General features: G+C 55.7%; 1 protein-coding gene across 19 annotated transcripts in view; it reads right to left on the reverse strand.

Annotated features, from left to right (window-relative positions):
- The window catches only part of HDAC4 (histone deacetylase 4), a 338,424-nt gene that overhangs the window by 45,431 nt on the left and 271,959 nt on the right, over positions 1-21,034 (reverse strand). For 17 of the 19 annotated variants that reach the window (XR_007518011.1, XM_049888576.1, XM_049888584.1 and 14 more), the window contains 4 exons: positions 15,060-15,317; positions 10,839-11,025; positions 9,806-9,939; positions 5,994-6,114 (listed from right to left, as the gene is read on the reverse strand). Coding sequence is in view for 18 of the 19 variants with exons in the window: in XM_049888576.1 (XP_049744533.1) it covers positions 5,994-6,114; positions 9,806-9,939; positions 10,839-11,025; positions 15,060-15,317 (700 nt within the window). In the remaining variant the exon portion in view is untranslated. The remainder of the gene's footprint in view (positions 1-5,993; positions 6,115-9,805; positions 9,940-10,838; positions 11,026-15,059; positions 15,318-21,034) is intronic. The other 2 variants (XM_049888577.1, XM_049888580.1) reach the window with 1 other exon arrangement.

The following is a 21,034-nucleotide window of genomic DNA, read 5'->3' on the forward strand; positions in this document are numbered from 1 at the left end:
ATTAGCTAGCTGGACTCGCATCAGAGAGTTGCGTCTGCAGTTGACGGAGAAGTATCGACTCTATCCATGCTCTCTTTCCTGAGCACGCCTTGCAATTCTCCTGGCCCAGATCCACATCTCTTTCTAAAATGGCAAAGTCTGTCCCCAGTTCAGCCCAACACTGTCACTGATCTTGAAGGGCTGGTGTGGCTGACACACCACTGAGATCCGTTTTCGTTCCAGTGTTCTGAGCTTGAACTTCCAAGAGTGGAGGACAGGCTCAGGCTTGCTGACTTGGGGATGCACTGGGTATCTAAGCTTCAATTCTGAACTAGGTTTGTGGCACATTGTTCACATTGTCAAAAACAAGAAAAAGGGAGAGAAATTCAACACAAGGTGTTCTTAGGGGAGAAGTATCAGTGGGTGGGGCTTTTCTCCCAGTCAAGCAAGCAATCAATCAATCGACTGCCTGCTCAGCCCTGGGAGGTGGTCCAGAGGCCTCACTCCTCAGTTCACCACCAGCAGCATGGCCCCTCGGAGGCCCCTCTCATTGTTGGTTCTATGCTTGTTGAAATGTTCATTCCATCATCTTCACACATCCCACTCAGGTCTCCTAGAGGCACCCATGTTAGTGTTGTTAGGTCCTGTGGAGTCGGTTCTGACCTGTAGTGCACCTATGTACAATAGAGTGAAACACTGCCCGTCCTGTGCCATCCTCACAATCATTGTTATGTTTGAGCCCATTGTTGCAGCCACTGTGTCAAGCCACCTCTTTAAGAGTCTTCCTCTTTTTTGCTAACCCTCAACTTTACCAAGCATGATGTCCTTCTCCAGGACCTGATCCCTCCTAACATACATGTCAGTTTGTCTTGCTGTGGTGGCTTGTGTGTTACTGTGATGCTGGAAGCTACGCCACCAGTATTTCAAATACCAGCAGAGTAGCTCACAGTGCCCAGGTTTCAGTGGAACTTCCAGACAAAGACAGACTAAGAAGAAGGACCTGGCAGACTACTTCTGAAAAAATTGGTCAGTGAAAATCTTATGAAGAGCAGCAGAACACCGTCCGGTATAGTGCTGGAACGAGCCCCTCAGGAAGGAGGCACTCAAAATACGACTGGGGAAGAGCTGCTTCCTCAAAGCTGAGCTGACTTTAATGACAGGGACTCAAGCTTATGGGACCTTCATTTGCTGAGGTGGCATGACTCAAAATGAGAAGAAATAGCTGCAAACATCCATTAATAATCGGAACCCGGAACGTATGAAGTATGAATCTAGGAAAACTGAAAGTTGTCAAAAAATGAAATGGAATGCATAAATACCAATATCCTAGGCATCAGTGAGCTGAAAAGGACTGGTGTTGGCCATTTTGAATCAGGCAATCATATGGTCTACTATGCCAGGAATGACAAACTGAAGAGGACTACATCACATTCATTGCTGAAAAGAACATTTCAAGATCTATCGTAAAGTACAGTGCTGTCAGTCAGTGATAGGATAATATCTATATGCCTACAAGGAAGACCGACTGATACGGCTATTATTCAAATTTACGCACCAACCACCAATGCCAAACATGAAGAAACTGAAGATTTTTACCAACTTCTGCAGTCTGAAATTGATCAAACATGCAATCAGGATGCATTGATAATTACTGGTGATTGGAATGCAAAAGCTGGAGACAAAGAAGAACGGTTGGCAGCTGGAAAATAGGGCCTTGGTGATAGGAAGGACGCCAGAGATCACATGATAGAATTTTGTAAGACCAACATCTTCTATATTGCAAAGACCTGTCTTCACCAACATAAACAGCAACTATACACATGGACCTCGCCAGATGGAACACACAGGAATCAAATCACCTCCATTTGTGGAAAGTGACAATGGTGAAGCTCAGTATCATCAGTCAGAACAAGGCCAGGGGCTGACTGTGGAACAGACCATTAATCGCTCATATATAATTTCAAGTTGAAGCTGAAGAAAATTAGAACAAGTCCACAAGAGCCAAAATATGACCTTGAGTATATCCCATCTGAATTTAGAGACCATCTCAAAAACAGATTTGATGCATTGAACCCTAATGACCCAAGACCAGACTAGTTGTGGAATGATATCAAGGACATCACAAATGAAGAAAGAAAAGGGTCGTTAAAAAGATAGGAAAGAAAGAAAAGACCAAAATAGATATCAGGAAAGGCTCTGAAACGTACTCTTAAATGTAGAGTAACTAATGTGAATGGAAGAAATGATGAAATAAAAGAGAGGAACAGAAGATTTCAAAGGGTGGCTCAAGAAGACAAAGTTTTATAATGTCATGTGCAAAGGCCTGGAATTAGAGAACCCAAAGGGAAGAGCATGCTGAGCATTTCTCAAGCTGAAAGAAATGAAGACAAAATCAACCCTTCCAGCAATAGTGGAAGATTCTACAGGCAAACTATCGAACCATGCAGGAAACATCCAAAGGAGATGGAAGGAATACAGAGTTACTGTACCAAAAAGAGTTGGTCAACATTCAACCATCTTAGGAAATGGATGGTATTGCAGGAAGGGGTCCAAGTTGCATTGAAGGCTATGACGAAATTGAGACGTTTCAACAAAAAGCGATGCAGCCCTGGAGGTGCTTAATAGTAAATGTCAAGAAATTTGGAAGACAACTTCCTGGCCAAACGACTGGAAGAGATCCGTATTTGTGCCCACTCTAAAAAAAGGTGATCCAACAGAATGTGGAAATTATTGAACGATATCATTAATATCACACACAAGTAAAATTTTGCTGAAGATCATTCAAAAGTGGTTGCAGCAGTACATTGACAGGGAACTGCCAGAAATTCAAGCTGGACTCAGAAGAGGGTGTGGAACAAGGGATATCATTGCTGGTGTCACATGGATCTTGGCTGAAAGCAGAGAATACCAGAAATGTTTACTTGTGTTTTATTTACTATGCAAAGGCACTCGACTGTGTGAATCATAACAAATTATGGATAACACTGTGAAGAGAGGGAATTCCAGAACCCTCAACTGCGCTCGTGAGGAACCTGTCCTTAGACCAAGAGGCAATCGTTAAAGTCAGGAAAGGTATGTGTCAGAATTGTATCCTTTCCCCATACCTATTCAATCTGCATGCTGAGCAAATAATCCAAGAAGCTGGACTATACGAAGAAGAACAAGGCATCAGGACTGGAGGACGGCTCATTAACCACCTGTGATATGCAGATGACACAACCTTGCTTGCTGAAAGTAAAGAGGACTCGAAGCACTTACTGACGAAGATGAAAGACTACAGCCTTCAGTATAGATTACACCTCAACGTAAAGAAAACGAAAATCCTCATAACTGACCAATTAGCAACATCATGATAAACGGAGAAAAAACTTAAGTTATCAAGGACTTCATATTACTTGTACCCAAAATCAACATTCATGGGAGCAGCAGTCAAGAAATCAAAGGACATATTGCATTGGGCAGATATGCTGCTAAAGAGCTCTTAAGTGTTAAAAAGCAAAGATGTCACCTTGAAGACTAAGGTACGTCTGACCCAAGCCATGATATTTTCACCTGCCCCATATGCATGCGAAAGCTGGACAAGGAATGAGGAAGACTGAGGATCATTCTGAACCACGGTGTCGGGGAAGCATACTGCATACACCGTGGACTCCTAGAAGAAGGAACAGGTCTGTCTTGAAGAAGCACAGCCAGGGTGCTCCTCAGAGCTGACTTCCTCTCCCGTACTTCGCACCTGACGTTGGTTTGTGTTTATTTCGTTGGCTGAGTGTACTTTGTTTTGTGTGTGTGTGTTTACATTACTGATATAAATCATTCTATTTCCTTTTTCTTTTCCGCTAGGCCTGTGCTTAAAACCTGTTCGTGTCACTACAAGGACAGCTACTGTATTCCCTTCTCACCACGAGGCCTGTGTTCAGGTTTCTGAAGGCTGTCCTCACCACACAACTATACTGCCATCAGCATTCACATCTCAGACACGGTATGTGCTCGTGATCGTCTCAGATGGTGCTAACCTAACTCTGATCAGGTGTTTAAACTGTGACTTCCTCTCTTCTTTTAACTGAATCCACACGCTTTTATGCTATATGCAAAAAAACTTAACTTCTTAATGTGGTCCAAGTTGGACTAAGGAACCTGCTAAGGCGGGCCTAAGTCCCCAGGTGTGTGGGGTCTCGTGGAGAGTGAGCTGGGGGGGCCTCACGGTGAGCCTCTTTCCGTCTGAGATGCAGACTTGAGGTGGGTTGCTACACTCAGCCAGCTCTGGGGTCTACTGAGGAAAAAGCCTCCATTCTGGCCCGCCCCGTACCTGGAGCAGTGTGAGCTGTGTGGAATGTGGGTGCTGGCCCAGTCCAACCCCTGACATGACATGGATAGGAACATTCTGAAGAGGTCCCAGGGTTCTGGGCCTCTCCACCTTGCTCATAGCTGGGGGGGTGCCCAGGGGCTCCAGTGGAGCCGGGAGGAGGCAAGGATGCCAAAGCTTGATGGCAGGACCCACATGTGGCCGTGTCCCCGCCTGGCACAGGGCCTGGTGCAGAGACCTGTTATAATTTCTGCATGCTTTGACAGGAGACAGGATGCCCATGCTGTCCCCGCTGTCACGGGGCAGCTGTAGTGTGGTGATTTCCGAAACCCTCTCTGCTCCCGCTGGCTGGTGCTTAGGAAAGAGCCAGCAAAAGCAGTGACCTTAGGATCAAGGCTGATCTGAGATTATCCCAGGAAGGAAGAGCCATAGGAAGACACCTCACCCTGTGCCTGTGCCCCGTGGGGGTGGCACATACCCCCAGGAGCCTGCCCCGCCCCCAGGAACCTGTATCCCGCCCTGAGGAGCCAGCCCACCCCAAGGAGTTGGCCTTGCTCCCAGGAGCCTGTGTCCCTGCCCCCAGACCCTGTGTCTATGCCCCCAGGACCCTGTGTCTGTGCCCCCAGGAGACCTGTGTCTGTGGCCATAGAAGGCCGTTGTCTGTGCCCCCAGGAGCCTGTATCTGTGCCCCCAGGAGCCTGTATCTGCGCCCCCAGGACCCTGTGTCTGTGCCCCCAGGAGCCTGTGTCTGTGCCCCAGGACCCTGTGTCTGTGCCCCCAGGAGACCTGTGTCTGTGGCTACAGAAGGCCGTGTCTGTGCCCCCAGGAGCCTGTATCTGTGCCCCAGAAGCCTGTGTCCCTGTCTCCAGGAGCCCTGTGTCTGTGCCCCCAGGACCCTGTGCCTGTGCCCCAGGACCCTGTGCCTGTGCCCCCAGGAGCCTGTATCTGTGCCCCAGAAGCCTGTGTCCCCAGAACCCTGTGTCTGTGCCCCAGGACCCTGTGTCTGTGCCCCCAGGAGCCTGTGTCCCCCGCCCCCAAGAGCCCTGTGTCTGTGCCCCCGGAGCCCTGTGTCCCTACCCTGAGGAGCTGGCCCTACTCCCAGGAGCCCTGTGTCCTTGCCCCCAGGAACCTGCCCGCCTCAGCAGAGCTGGTTCTGGGCAGGAGATGCCCTGGTGGGGAAGTTCCAGAGCCTGCAAAAGCCCACTCCGAGGAGCCAGAGACAGAGGGGTGGTCCCCGGGGAGCATGGGGCTCCTCACCTGCAGTGACCATCATAGCTCTCTCTTGCTGTGCCCCCACGTGCCTTAAAGCTCAATGAAGAGCCCCAGCAGGTGGCAGACAGGCTAGGCGCTGGGCCGGGGGCCCAAGTGCCCCAAATGGAGTACTTTACACCAGGGGTTCTCAGCACATGCCCCCAACACCCTGACACAGATGCTGTCAGAGACTGGGGGTGGCTAATGTGGATTCTGAGGTCTCCTCTTCCCCCCTCACCCCACGACAGGACGTGGGAACCAGGTGGAAGGCCCCCCAGCCCATGCTGGCCTGCGCAGAGCCTGGAGCGTGCACACAGCTGTAGCGGCCACAGGGAGCTGAGGGCCGGGCTGGCCTCTTGTCACCGCCCCTGAGGGGCCTCGAGTGCACAGGTGGAGACACAGTGCTCCCAGCATAGCGTTGGCGACTCCACACCCAGAAGCGGGGAAGGCCTTGAAATACCTAGAAGTTTCTTACTGTCCAGTTTCTGGCGGTTGAGGGGATTGGTGCCATAAAGCAGCGCGTGGGCCTCTGAGTGCACCGTCTGCAGCTCCTCCAGCGTGGCCTTGCGGCCACGGATGCACTGTAGGGACAGAATGGGCTGTCACACACCTGCCGGTGACATGACTCCTTCCCGAGCCCCCGCCCGAGAGAAACCTGGCCTCAGTTGTCAACACGTGCAAGCTCGTTGGCTGTCTCAAAATAACAATCAGACACTACCCGGAGCAATACTTCAAAAGCATTTTAGAGTTTAGACTTCAGTGGCTCTGAGGGACATCAGAAAAGGTAGCTCCAACCTTCCACACCTTCCCCTCCTCCGTCACACAGGACCTCATCCCAGACGGTCATTCTCCTTTCCAATGGCCGGGTCGGGTCCTACAACAGATGACTGGCCAAAGGCAGTGTGAGCTGTTTCCCTCTCTTCCAGTTGCACGTTAGGGACCTAGAACTTCTGCCCCGAGTGTGGCCATGCTCGGACAGTGCTCCTCCCTGCGGATCTGTGGGCAGGACACCTCGGACGGCCTCAGGCGGCCCCCTGGGCCCTACCACAGCATGCTCTGCTCTGAGGACTCCTCCTGGCCTGACTCCTACGACCTGCTCAGACCTGCCCCAGAAATTCACAGAAACTACAAATCTTTTCTTGAACGATACTTGTTTAGCCTTTTAAGGGACAGTAGCCAGGACATGAGACGAAGCTAGCAGTGGACGTGAACGTGGATTCCTGAGAATGGAGGCCCTTGTGCCCTGGGGGTGGTTGTGTGCATGCTGGGGTGGGAGCAGAGGTGGGGGACCTTGCGTGCACTCTGGGGTGGAACCAGAGACCAGAGGCGCGGGTCCTTGAGTGCGCTCTGGGGTGGGACCAGAGATGACAGGTGGGGGTCCTTGAGTGCGCTCCGGGGTGGGACCAGAGATGACAGGTGGGGGTCCTTGAGTGCGCTCCGGGGTGGGACCAGAGATGACAGGTGGGGGTCCTTGAGTGCCCTCTGGGGTGGGACCAGAGATGACAGGTGGGGGTCCTTGAGTGCGCTCCGGGGTGGGACCAGAGATGACAGGTGGGGGTCCTTGAGTGCGCTCCGGGGTGGGACCAGAGATGACAGGTGGGGGTCCTTGAGTGCCCTCTGGGCAGGACCAGAGACTGCGGTGCAGCTGGCACCCTCTCCCCACCACCAGCCTCCACTGAGCTCGGCTTTCACACCTGTCAAGGAAGCATGGGACAAGATACTCTGCAGTGTGCTACTGGCATCCTGCCCTGGGGCTGGCCTCAGGCCATGCAAGCCTGGGGACACTGGACATGTGTCTTTCCTGAGAGGCGCTCTGTGGTCAGGGACTTGTCATACACAAGTGCCCACTTGTGGAATTGGGAGGGTAGGGACAGGGAGCCGTTGTGATGCCCTCTGCTCTGGGAAAGGAGGCTGAGAGGGGACTACTTCCCTTGTGGGGAGAGGGCTAAAGGGCAAGCAGGATGTCTGTGTGGGGCCTGTATGTATGTCCTGGGACTCTCCGGCAGTGCTGGGTAGCTCAGGGGCCACATGGGGTCAGGAGGGACAGGTGAACAATGTGGGCTTGAGGTGGAGGGCGAGCATGGCCCTGGAGGCTACGTGGGCTCTCCCACTTAAAGGCCAAAGTGCAGGATGAGAGTCTGAGTCAGACCAAAGGAGGAACTGATGAAATCATAGTGACAATGGGGCACCAGGCAAAAGTGTAAGAAACCCACCCTTAGGAATATGCAAAGTGAGAGCGGAAGACACAGGGCTGAACTGATGACGTTGGGGACATTAGACCACTTAGACTTGTCCAAGTGTCATGCTGCCTGCCCTTCCCCGGAGGCCATCTCCTAACTATCTCAGTCTCCCTTGAATTCCTGGAACGAAATGCATGCGGGCAGCTCCTCGTGCCTACAAACTCACAGCAGGAGGACATAGCTGAGGTAGCTTTGACCTTCCTGGTGCGTCTGACCTCTCCCCATCCCAGCCCCCCTTTCCTGATAGCCACGCCTGTCTGCCAGAGGAAACCCCACTAGGCTCCGCCTGGGGGCATCGTGGATCCTGTGAGAGGCCATGGAATCCTGAACCCAGGAGGAGACCTGCAGCCCCGCCCGTAGGGCCAGCCTCGAACACGCTGGGGCTGGGCACGTGATGTCCACTGGGCACGCTCAGGGCTTCCCAGGGTGGTGCCGGGGACAGTGCCCGGGGTGGGAACAGGAGGAAGGGCAGCTCAGAACAGGGACGCTTTTGCTCCCGGGCTCCAGAGCCCCCTGGAGGTGCCCGGGGAAGGAGGAGGAGGAGGAGGAACAGGGAAGGCTTACTGAGGCTCAGGCTTCTGCCAGGATGATGCTGCCCCCCAGTGGTGAATCCAGCTCCGACTGGAGCCCTAGGCCGGTTTCTGGGAGCTTCCCCACCCGACCTGCCCAGGAGCCCTTTGTGGGAGTGCACTCAGGAGAGTCCTGGACCAGGCTGTGTGCCTTCCCCTCCAAAAACTATTCCCAAGAACATGACGGTGAAGGAAGCGGACGACCGTAAACGGGCTGATGGGGCTCCTAGCTTCTAAAGTCCAAGCAGGGAGATGCCCAGGGAGTTTCTGAGTGGCTCCTGGAGCCCTGCAGCACAGAGCCTGGTCACCCTCCATACCTGCCCCCCTGCCGCAGCAGCCCACGACATCCCAGCTGTGAGGCAGCTGTCTGAGGATGGTACGGGCCCCTGGCCGCTCTGACAGCAGAGCCCATCGCCCTGTCTCTGGTTTTGGGAGACAATGTGGGAGAGGGGAGGGGTTCAGAAGGGCCCCCACATGTTGGCCTTGAGGTGGACACCATGGTCCCAGAGCGCTCCCGGGAGGCGGCCACCGTCAGCCCTCTACAGACGGGGAGACTGAGCCCCCCCTATGGCACAGGCTCCCAGGGCCGGTACTGGCCTCCTCTCTCCATACTGTATCAGCGGGGTCTGGGGCTGGCCCAACACCAGCATGGACGCTCCCCCCTCCCGAGGCCTTGGGATCCCTAGTGGTCCCCAGGCCCCAGGGCACCCACAGAACATGGTCCCCAGCCCCATGGGGAGGACAGAGAAACCTCAGAGTGTCATTCTGCTGACTTTTTCTGCCCTCACAGCAAAATCCTGCTCCAGATGAGCCCCCAGCCATGTTCAGAGCAGAGTGGATCCTCAGCCCTGGTTAGGCAGAGGTGGAATCTTGTTGTTTGCAAGCAACCGTGGTTATTACTGTGGCCAGACAGCCATGGGACGGAAGACCAGCTGGGCACATGGTCTCCAGAATCTTCTCAAATGAGCTCAGAGCAGAGTGAACCAAATTCAAACCAAACTGAAACCACAGCCCACAATTCAACCCCAACAGGGCAGCTTCCACCTTGAGAAAGAACGTCCACGCTGAGGCCTCTGCTCACGCTCTCCGAGAAGGTTTTGAAACGTTGAAGTAACAGGGTATCCAATAAAAAGCCAGCACAGCCCAGGAGCCATGGTCCAATTCTCCCCATGGGTCTCCAAATCCCACCATTGCTGAAGGTCCAGAGGCAGCCTGACTGGGCGCCAGGCAGTGAGAGGGGATAGGACAGGGGCCGTTCTGCGGGGAGGGGCTGGAAGGGCTGCAGAAGCAGCCAGGGAGTAGCATGCGGACACGGTGCAGCCTTTAGGGAACCGGCCACCTCTCATAGCCCTCATCCCCACACCCTTCTTCCCAGCAGGCGCCCAGCAGTCTCCAACCACCCGCAGGGGGCACCTTACCTCACACTGGCTGTGGGGGCCTCCACCCTCACCCACCCTCCTTACCTCACACTGGCTGCGGAGGCCGGTCTCCTGCAGACGTGACCAGATGCTCTGGATGCGGCCGGCGTGCTCGGGATGGCTGTTGGTGTTCCCGCAGGTGCACTGGTGCTTCAACATCAGCGTGTCGTACACGAGGCCTGCAGGCACACGGAGGGTCAGTGCAGGGCCGTGGTGGGGCTTGTGCAGGCATGTAACCGCTGTCCCACTGACCATTCTGAGGAATCACAGAGTCGCGGAGCCCTTCATGGTCAGCATGGCACAGGTGAAGGGGTGAGGGTGGGCCAGCCCGATGCTCCCCTTCGCAACCTGAGCCTACCACAAGGGCGGTGGCAGCAGGGCCGTGCAGGGGGCCCTGGGAGCACGTGGAGGAGGCAGGCAGGACACTGGGACTCCATGCTGCAGAGGATGGCCAACATTCGGAGACCAGAGGCTGGTCCTGCAAACATCCCAGTCTCTCTGGTCACAGGTCAGCCCACTCAAGCTGAGCTGGTAAACCAGGAACCATCCAGGCCCTCTGAGGGTCAAAGGGAAGGCAAGACCCAGTTCCTGTCTAGAGGCCCCCCAGGTAGCACGCAAGGTGAGGGCGCACACCTGCTCATCTGATCAGCATGGAGAGGAGTACCAACAGTGCTAGTGCCAGCACAGGGCCCTGATGCTCGTCAGCAGAGGGCAGCGTGCTGGCGGTGTGGAGACTATGCTCTGGAGGGGCCTGGGGTCTCGGGGAGGAGGTGGGCTTCTGTGAGTGGGTGGTGGGAGGGAGCTGCCCAGCGCAACATTGCCGAGGGCTGCCCCAGGGTCGCCGGCCCCTCCTGCAGCACTGGGACCCGCTCGCCTGACCCTTCCCTCTGCATGAACACAGGCTCGCAGAGCCCACAGCCCTCCACCACCCCAAGTGAGAGACAAGGCCCACAAGGCTGCCGCAGTGAAGCTGGACAGGGAAATCCACAGCCCCCACAAGGCCCATCTGCACCCCTGACCCGTGCCCCCCACAAGGCCCACCCACACCCCCCATGCCCAGCAAGAGGCAGTGCACTACCTGTCGTGAAGCGCGGCTTGGCGGGGGGCTCCTGCACAGACATGGGGAAGGTGGCAGACGCCGGGGAGGACTGCGCCCGGGACAGGGGCCGGTGGCCACCGAAGGACACAGGGATGCCAGCGGCCTCCATGGACGCCTGGTAGTTCCTAAGCTGGTGGATCCTCTGCTGCTCCAGGAGGAGGGCTTGCTGGGGGTGGGGGGGGGGGGGAAGAACTGAAAGAGGCGCTCTGCTGCATCAGTGTCATTTCACACCTCGAGGATTAAGGGTTATCTGTATCCTTTTCTTGCAAATCATCCATCCACCAACCCACTCACCCATTTACCCACACATCCATCTGCCCACACTTCTACCCATCATCTACCCATCCACCCACCCACCCATCTATCCATCCATCCATCCACTCAACCATCCACTCACCTACCTACCCACCCATCTACCTACCAACCCACTCACCCATCTACCCATCTATCCATCCACTCACCCGTCCATCCACCCACCTATCATCCATCCGTCCGTCCGTCCGTCCACCCACCCATCCATCCACCCATCCATCTGCCCACACTTATATCCATCATCTACCCATCATCCATCTACCCACCCGTCCGTCTGTCCGTCCGTCCGTCCACCCATCATCCATCCATCCATCCATCCCTGAGTGCACAGGAGGCTGCCCCCATACCTCCTGGACAGCCAGCTGAGGCAGGGCCACTAGAGGGTCAGAAGGAGCCTCCAGCTGGCAGGCGGCCTGTCCTGCACCTCCATGTGCCCAGGGCACAGGTCTCCAGGGTGTGCAGTGATGTGGGAAATGCTCGCCCCCCATGCCAGGCTTTGAAGGGGTCCAAGCAGAGAACAGGCACACAGCCCGTGCCTTCAGGGAACCTACATTCTAGTGGGAAGACGGACTCTCAGTGAAGACTTGGGTGACAGGCTTCCTAATGTCAACGTGGAAAGGGCCCAGTCAGAGTTCAGGAGGGCCAGATCCAGCTGGGGCATCTCTGAGGAGGAGTGGAGCATGGAGGAGCAGTCCTAGCTGGTAATGGGGGGGGGGGGGTGGTGGAGGGTGTTCCTGGCAGAGGGCAGGGCAGTGGGGGGAAGGTGGGGAGGGGACAGTCCACCAATGGCTGGGAGCCAGCACATGGGAAGTTAGGCCGAAGCCAGCCTGGTGGGCTGAGAGCACTGGGCATGCAAGGGGACCCGGGCTCACGGGGCTGCACGCAGAGACACCATGTGGCCCTGTGGCCACCCATCAGGCTCTCCTGGATGCTCTTGACCAACAGCTGTACTTCATCTGCTGCCAGACATGTGAGTGGGAAAGCATATCTTAGAAGCAGGAATGCTAACTTTGTTTCACTTGCAAACTGCTCCCTCTCTGGCCTGTTCTTATTGCACGTGCTTGGGCCAGGAGAGGATGAGCTCTACAGAAGTCGACACGTGCCACTCAGGTTCTAACACTGGGCCACCTCTGGGACAAGGTCACCTCAGGGATAGGGCCACCTCAGGGCCAGGGCCACCTCAGGGCCAGGGCCACCTCAGGGCCAGGGCCACCTCAGGGCCAGGGCCACAGCCACTTCTGGGGCTGGGGCCACTTCTGGGACTGGGCAATCTCTGGGACTAGAGCCGGGCAGCAACTAGGGTCACGGAGGCCAGAGGGGTGGATGGCCCTTTGAGGAGGCGGGGGTTTGCTGGGTAGGGGTGGGGATCCAGAGGGACCATCCCAGGACCCCAATTTGGCTATTTTTTCAACAAGATTTACCTGAGCAAAAAGAGGGATGAATACGATAAACAAATACTATCATAAAAATACTTTTCACAGAAGTGGTTCCTATGTGAAGAACTGGCTTCTGTGAGAGAGTAACACTCCAAGGACCAAAATGGGAAGTTTAAAAGCTGAAAATCCCAGGCTGGGTGCGGTGGGGCGCTAGCACCCTCTGAAGCTGCAAAGGGCCACACTAGCGGAGAGGAGCTGTGGAGGGCTGTGCTCCGTGCTGCAGCTGAGGGTCGTGCTAATTAATCACCCTCTGCCCGCATCCTGGACCACTGCCCATGAGGGACTGATGAGGGCCGGGCTGGGGTCTCCCCCAGCACTGTGAGGGTGACAGGGGAGGGGTTGGGGCTACTCGGTGAGGCCGGGAGCCTGGCTGAATCACTGAGCGACAAAGCCGATGGGACTCTGGGGTGGGTTTTGGTGGCTGAGGTGGGTGTCCTGAGAGGTGGAATACAGCCCCTGCAGGTAGCCTGCCCAGCTCTCCTCTCAGAGAACAACAGAAGCTTCTTCCTGAGAACCTCGCTGAGATGGCCATGTCCGACTTCACAGGCCCAAGGGGGAGAAGAAAGCAGAGCTCCCCCACCAGGGGGTTCTACCTCCAGTTCCAACTCAGTGTAATGGGCACAGTTCATTGTGGAGGACTAGGTCAGCAGCCCCAGCTCCTGAGGGGACTTCAGCTCTGAGCCTGGGTGGGGACAGGACCTTAGCTCTCTCAGCCCAGGGGCTAACAGGACCTCAGCTCTCTCAGCCCAGGGGGGGACAGGACCTCAGCTCTGAGCCCAGGTAGGGACAGGCCACTCTGTCCAGGTACCTGGTCTTCCTACCTTTAGGAAGCAGGGCCAGAAAGGAGCAAAGAGGGAGAGAGCCCTCATGACACTGGAGGAAACCAGGGGAACTGCATGAGAGGGGACCCTGAAGCCACCTCCTTCCAGAAGAGTCTGGTCAGGAGGAAAGGTCTCCCTTCTCTGGGGGTTTCCTGCCCGTGCTTCATTGACAGAGCCTGCCCCTAACTCAGGAGCCCCTGGGTGGTGTGAATAGTTAATTTGCTTGGCTGCTAACTGAAAGGTTGGCAGTGAGAGTAAACCCAGAGGCAGCTGGGAAGAAAGGCCCGGTCATCTGAAAAATCAGCCAGTGGAAACCCTACGGAGCACAGTTCTACTCTGACACACGTGGGGTCGTCGCGAATCAGAACCAACTTGACAGCAACTGGGAGAATAATACGGCTATTGCAAACCCGAGGGGCTCTCATCCGGCTTTAATAAAACCCTAAACACTCACACGCAACTCTCCCCTGGTACGCATAACTTCCTAAAAATTGGGTATCTCATCTTATGTTTACTTCTGCAGATGCTAAATGGACCTCAAGTTTCCCTGATAAGGAACTGTGTCTGTTTATTATTCTCAAAAGAGTACAGAAAATAAGTGATTCTAACAATTGTCTCATGCTTGGAACACAAGGCTCATTTTCCTAAAAAAATGTTGCTCCTTCTGTCACCTACAGGATGCTGTGCTAACACGAGCGTTTTCCCATTTCCTGTCGGTGGGATGACAGCACACTGGGTCTCAGGTGCAGTTAAGAGGTTTGCCTCCTCCAGCTGCTTCTAGGCCCTCCCATGGACGTGGGGATGAGAGGCCCGTGGAGCCAGGTTCTGGGGGCTGCAGAGGGGACGTGGCTCTCCTACTGTCATGACATTTCCATTTAGTGTCGGGTCTACAAGACTTTGCAGACTGGTGGTTTTAGTGCGGGGGTGCCAATAAAGTGGCCCCAGAAATTCAAGGCGAGCCATCTTCCGAGAGACAGAAGCTGTGACGTCATTTGGCCCTGCGGCCCAGGTGTGTTGACAGCAGGGTAGCTGAGGGGAAGCCCAGTGGCAAAGGAGGGGACGGGCAGGGCCTGTGCCCCAGACGTAGCACCTGCTGGAGCTGGCCCTGCTGCAGGAGCATCAGATGGTACCCGCCAGCACCCCTGGCTCTGGTTTCCTGTGTAACAGGTGACAAACGGCCTCCCTGATGCCCCTGTGACTTCTTGTATAGGGTTCTGCTCCCTGGCCAGCTGTCCTACGCGTTGCTGTGGGCTTGGTGATTTTTTATTTTTCACCATACATTAATAAATCGCTGTGTGTCAGCTCCCAGTGCCCTATACCACTGTTGCACTGGATCTATAAGGCTGGCCCACCCTGCCTCCCCTCCTGATCAATGAATAAATCAACCCCCACCCCCGCCTTTAGCAGTCATGCTGAATCTCGTCATTGTGTGGACTCTGTTTTATGCACAGTCTATGGATCTGAAGGAAAACCACCCGGGAGTCTGCATTTGACTGGAAAGCAGGTACACATGCACCAAGTGCTACAGGGCACGGCTGGGGAAAAGGGAATGTAAACCACATGGGCCGCCATGCCTCCCAGAGAGGCGCCCTCGGATTAAGGGACCACCGGGGGTGCTGCCCTCTGCCTACCTGTCTGAAGAGCAGCTCCTGCTCGGTGGCCTGGCGCTGACCTGGCTCGGCCTCCCGCGCAGCCTCTGCCTCCTCCTCGTCGCTCTCCACGGGCTCCTGCTTCACCTGCACGCCGGCCAGCGTGTGCACCCCCTTCTGGCCTGGCAGCCGGTCCAGGCAGGGCTCCTCCAGCAAGGCCTGGTGCTCCCGGAGCTCCTCCTCTGTCTCCTCGGGGTGGCTCTCGGGCTGCCGGGTTGGCTCGCTCGGCTTGGAGATGATCTGCAATGACACGGAGGGGACAGCGATGGGCGGGGAGACCCAGGACCACCGGCGCGTCGGCTTCCGTGTTTCAGAAACCGACAATGGGTGGCTCTGGGAGATGCTTTCATCCTACACTAAGTGGTACAAACGGTCCACACACTCAGCTGCTATCTGGAGGTTGGAGGTTCGAGTCCACCCAGAGGCACTTCAGAAGGAAGGCCTGGTGATCTATTTCCAAAAAAAATCAGCCACTGAAAAGCCTGTGGATCACAGTTCTACTCTGACACACATTGAGGCGCCAGAGTCAGAATCAACTCAACGGCACCTGGTAACGCCAGCCAGCTCCCATCATTCACCCATGTTAGGCTGCTGGCGCTGTCCACGGTGCTGAGGGGTCGGTGTCAGGGGATCTAGGCAGGGAAGGAGACAGACTGCATATGGCATGCATTTATTAGGCACCGACTGTGCACCAGGCACAGAAAAGTACGACACAGGTCACAGGTGTTCTAACAAGTCTGTACGGGGAAGTGGGCGTGAAGGGGGGGCTGGTGCCAACCCATCCCCACATCTCCCTGTCACTCCTCAGCTTCTGACCCTCCAGCTATGCCCAGTGTGGTGCTGCGCCCACAGATGCTGCCAGTCGTCCTTCCTCCCTGGCCTCTTGCATCTGACAAGGTAATGATCTAAGGGCCTCTTCTGGCTGCTCTGAGCCCACGTTCCTGCCTCCTCCCGCCTCTGACCACCCCATCAGTCCCCTTTCACATCCCCTGGGTGTGTTCTGGTTGCCTCTTGGCTCATTTCGCTCTTGCCAATCTGCCCCCTTCTGAGGATTCAGGGCACTGACAACTCCCCAGTTCTGTGACCTCTCTCTTGATTTCCAGACCTGCCACCTGACCACCTGCTGCATCTCAGCTCAACATGGACCACGAGCCACATCTCGACGCAGTGTGGAGCTCCCTCCAGGCGTCTCGGTTCAACATGGACCACAGCCACATCTTGACTCAATGTGGACCCCCGTCCAGGCACCTCGACTCAATGTGGACCACCAGCCACATCTTGACTCAAATGTGGACCGCCAGCCAAGCATCTTGACTTAATTTGGACTGCCCTCTATGCATCTTGACTCAATGTGGACTGCCCTCCAAGCATCTCAACTCAATGTGGACCACCTGCTACATCTTGACTCAATGTGGACCCCACTCCAGGCATCTCGACTCATTGTGGACCACCAGCCACATCTTGACTCAATGTGGACCGCCAGCCAGGCGTCTTGACTTAATGTGGACTGCCCTCCATGCATCTTGACTCAATGTGGACCACCCTCCACACATCTCAACTCAATGTGGACCACCTGCTACATCTCGACTCAATGTGGACCCCCCTCCAGGCATCTCGGCTCAATGTGGACCACCAGGCACATCTTGACTCAAATGTGGACCGCCAGCCAGGCATCTTGACTTAATGTGGACTGCCCTCCATGCATCTTGACTCAATGTGGACCACCCTCCACGCATCTCAACTCAATGTGGACCACCAGCCACATCTTGACTCAATGTGGACTGCCAGCCAGGCATCTTGACTTAATATGGACTGCCCTCCAGGCATCTCAACTCAATGTGGACCACCAGCCACATCTCAGCTCAATGTGGACCATGAGCCACGTCTCAGCTCAACGTGGACTGCCCACCAGGCCTCTCAGCCCTGAAGTGAATAAAGGTGTCCGGGGCAGCAGTCCCACAGTGGAGACAGAACACCTGCCGCTTCTCTGGGTGGAAGCCAGGAAGGGCACATGACTGAGCAGCAGAGGGACAGGCTTGCTTGCAGCAGAACAGCTGGGCCTTGGTTCTCCAGGGCTGAGGAAACTGGGTTACAACAAAATTAAGAATATTAATGTATGAGGAAAGAGTTAAAAAACAAAAAGGGCGATGGCAGCCAAGGGAAGCGTGCTAAGTGGTCAAGATGCCCAGTCCGTATTTTCCTCCAAACCTCAGACCCACGGAGAACATCAAGATAGTACAAGAGAGGCCTACACATCCTTCACCTTGTCATTCAGAGAGGGGAGCAAAAACAGTGTGGCTGCAATTCCTTCTCTTCGCTGTGGTGGCCACCACGCCCCACGTGCCAGCACACAGTTCTCTCAAGAACAAGGGCATCCTCCCCATTCCCCCGCCACCCTAGGCACTGGCCACACCTGGGAGCTCCCTTGGACAGATTTGGTAACTGTCCACTGTTCCAGCACTCAGTTCAGAGGCCAACTGCGGCTCACATGTTGTGTTTGGTCGCTCTGTCTCTCCAGCGCTCTACATTACCAGGGCTTTTTTTTTTTGGTCTTTCACAAGGTTGATCTCTGCGATTTTGTAAACTGTCCTTCTACTTAAAGAAGTGATTATCCTGATGACGCAAGTTGGGTGAAGCCTTTGGGGCAGGAACACCAGCAGGCAACACTGTGCCCCCTCATTTGGGTGTGGTCGGGGGCACGAGGAGGATCTGCTCCATTCAGGTGATATCGGTTAAGGTGGTGTTTGCAATTTCCCTGTTGGAAAGGGACCACCCCCGTCTGCGCTGTTAGGTTACCCAAGGTGTGTGTTCTCCTTTCCACGAGTGATGCAGGGATTTGGGGCTGGATGTTTAAGAGCTTCTAAGGCTATTTTCCTCTCTAACTGCCCACGGCACCTTCTCCCTTGGTACGAGGCACGCCTATTCCTCTTCCTGGTCTAGTGGGGAGAGTGTGGTATCCACCCCCAACCCCTACTCTCTCACAGAGCCTCCTGGAAGCAGCCATGTCCCTTCCTGCAGCCTAATGGCAGGGCCTGGCTGGAGTAGGTCTGGGGTCTGAGGTCCTCTGAGGGGGTGGTGGGCAGGTGGGGCACTCTGGGCTGCCAGCAGCTCCACTGTGAGGGCCCAAGGGCAGTCCGTGCGCAGGCTGAGTGGGAATGTGGGGTCAGCCCGCCCTGCCACCTCAGCTCCTCAGAAAACGGGGGACTTGAGCAGCAGGGCCTCCAGGCCCCTCTGGATAAGTTGTGACGTTCCAGGCTTCTGTGAGCCAAAGCACTGGCCACAGCAAAGACTTCTGAAGGCCCTGACTGCCCAGCCCTACCCAGGCCTGCCCTTGCTGTCCTGGAGCTCTGGGACAAGGACTCCCTGGGCTGCACTTTCACCCTGAGACACATGGTGGCTCCGCGGGGTGGCCTGCAGCCTCTTCAGGCCCCGTCAGAGGGCATCCCAGGAGGCCTGCCCATATCAGACCCCCCGCCCTGAGAAGCACAGCAGGGCTGTCCTGGCTCAGCAGTGATGCAGAGGCCTGTGCAATCGGCTGCCCTGCAAGGGGAGGCCAGCCTTCTGCCCTCTCCCTCTCTTGGCTGGGCATGCCAGCCCTCTGTCTTCCTGCAGCCTTTTGGGCAGCAGTAGCCCCCTTTTGTCTATTAAATAAAAACAAATGCACTTCCATGCTTGGAACGACAATTCTTTAAAAGCTGGCTGGAGTCCAGGGCCAACACGGAGCAGGTAAACTTCCCAGATCCAGAGACCACTGGGTGTGCTTGTAATGCGACCACCCAAACACAGAGCCTACATCTCTCAGAGTTGGGGGTATCGGTTATGGGAAGTCCGCTCTGCAGGATTCAAGTTGGGGTGTGGTGTCCAGAACTCACAGCAGGAGCTGACTTCCACGACAAGGCCCCTAGTTGTGGAAAACGCCTTCAAACACTTGCTGGTAACAGAGAAAAGCTCCTACCTCAGCGCGTTTCCCACTTTACACAAACCAGACCCCATCACCCAGCAAACACACAGGCTGAGTTTTGCTGCCTGAGTTTTTGAAGTGCCGCTAGCCCCTGACAGCACGCATTCTCTAGAAAGTTTTCTTTACTGCAGACCTTTATTAAAGACCCCTGCACGCAAGGCACGACACCAACAATGCAGGCTACACACACCTGGGGAAATCTCATCTGCCTCAGAGATTTCTCAGCTGAACTGGTGGCCCCCTGGGCTGTTGGCCACCCACAACCAGGGAGGGCAGTCTCTGTCTTTGAACAACTGCCTCTTGGTGGCAGAGCTCAGCTGAGCAGTGGCCGTGCATGACGGCTGCAGCACCGATGCCCACTGGGCAGGTGGGCAGAATGGGACAGGAATCCTCGCACTCTAAGGGCACTCTCACATTGGTGTCACAGGGCAGACATGTTGCTGCTGCCTTGGTCTGACGTGGGATCGCAGTCTTCCTGAGTACCTAGGAGAGCACAGCTCATCACGGGCAGACACGATGGTGCTGGATGTAAGAGTTGGGATCACTGTCTCCCTGAGCACCCAGAAGAATATCGCTCATCACAGGACAGGCATGTTGGTGCTGGATGTAAGAGCTGGGATCACCGTCTTCCTGAGCACCCAAGAGAATATTGCTCATCACAGGACAGGCATGTTGGTGCTGGATGGTAAGAGCTGGGATCACTGTCTTCCTGAGCACCCAGGAGAACACTGCACAACACTTCAATCAGCTGTCGTCTGCTGGTGTAAATCAATCAAGTCACAAAATCCAGGGAGACTACTCAGTTTCCAAACCGCTTCTCAAGAATGTGCCACACGTGAACAGGGCTCCCTGCCTCCAGATGCTGCTCCTTGTCGCTCAGAGTGACACCCTGCAGGGAGTGAGCTGGAGTTGGTGCTGTGAACACGATGTGGAAGCTCTTGACTCTTGGGAGTACAGACATGCGATGGCTCCTGCCTGGCCCACGGCAAGGATGCGCCTTCCGGTGCAGACAAGGGGCTTGCTTGGGCAGACCTTCCATTCCTAACACTGCTCCCCGCTGTCTGCCTATGGGGGGCCCTGGCCTGCGCTGGGCGAGGTCTGGGGCCCTGGCCACTCAGGTGCAGGCTGGGTATGGAGCACCACGTGGTGCTGTGCCACGTTCAGGGGAGCAGCACAGGAGAGGCGCCGAGGTTTCAAACAACACGCTTCCACACACATGTACATGCACGCACGCACACATGCACATGCAAACACACACGAGCACGTGCACATACACGGGGCACCTGCTTTGGCCAGGCACATCTATGCATAAGGCCGAAATTGGAGTCAGATGACACAGCTGAGCTGTGAGGACGACATGGCTGATGGCAGACAGCAGGGAGGAGGGGAGAGGGGCCTGGGCCACAGCTCCGATTGGGGGCTCGGGAGGCACTTCTTGAGGGTGCCGTTAGACTAGGTGTGACAGAGACTGGAGGAGTGAGGCCGGGAGCTGCCCCCCGCATCACCTAGCTCTTGGGGAATCGGCCTCGTGGGGCTTCGGAGAGGTGAGCAGGCCTGGTATGTGGGGGCAGCCCGGTCAGGGTGGGCTTCCGTCCCCACCACTCCCCTCAGCACTGGAGGAGAACTTCACCCGCAGGCCCTTCCCAAGCTTGTCCACGGATGCCAGGCACATCTCTGCCTCCCGAGTCCTTCTCTCAGCCCTTCCACTCCTCGGGGAAATCACAAAAGGGCCGCCATGTCTGACAAGCAGGCAGGGGATGAGGACGGAAAGGAGGCCAAGCAGTGATATGGGCTTCCACGTGCAGAAGAGGGGGCCGAGACACAGCTCGCCTGTTTCCGCCCCTGCCAAAGCTTCTCCGAGCGCCCTTCAGGAAAGCACCCCAAAGATGCCTTCTACCACCTCGTTCCCTGGTTTTGTAAATCAGCTTGTAATTCACATACCACAGAATTCCACTTTGAAAGTCCACAATTCGGCAGCCCTGAACGCATTCATGGA

This window comes from Elephas maximus, chromosome 6 (genome assembly GCF_024166365.1).
Source record: "Elephas maximus indicus isolate mEleMax1 chromosome 6, mEleMax1 primary haplotype, whole genome shotgun sequence".
NCBI lineage: Eukaryota > Metazoa > Chordata > Mammalia > Proboscidea > Elephantidae > Elephas > Elephas maximus.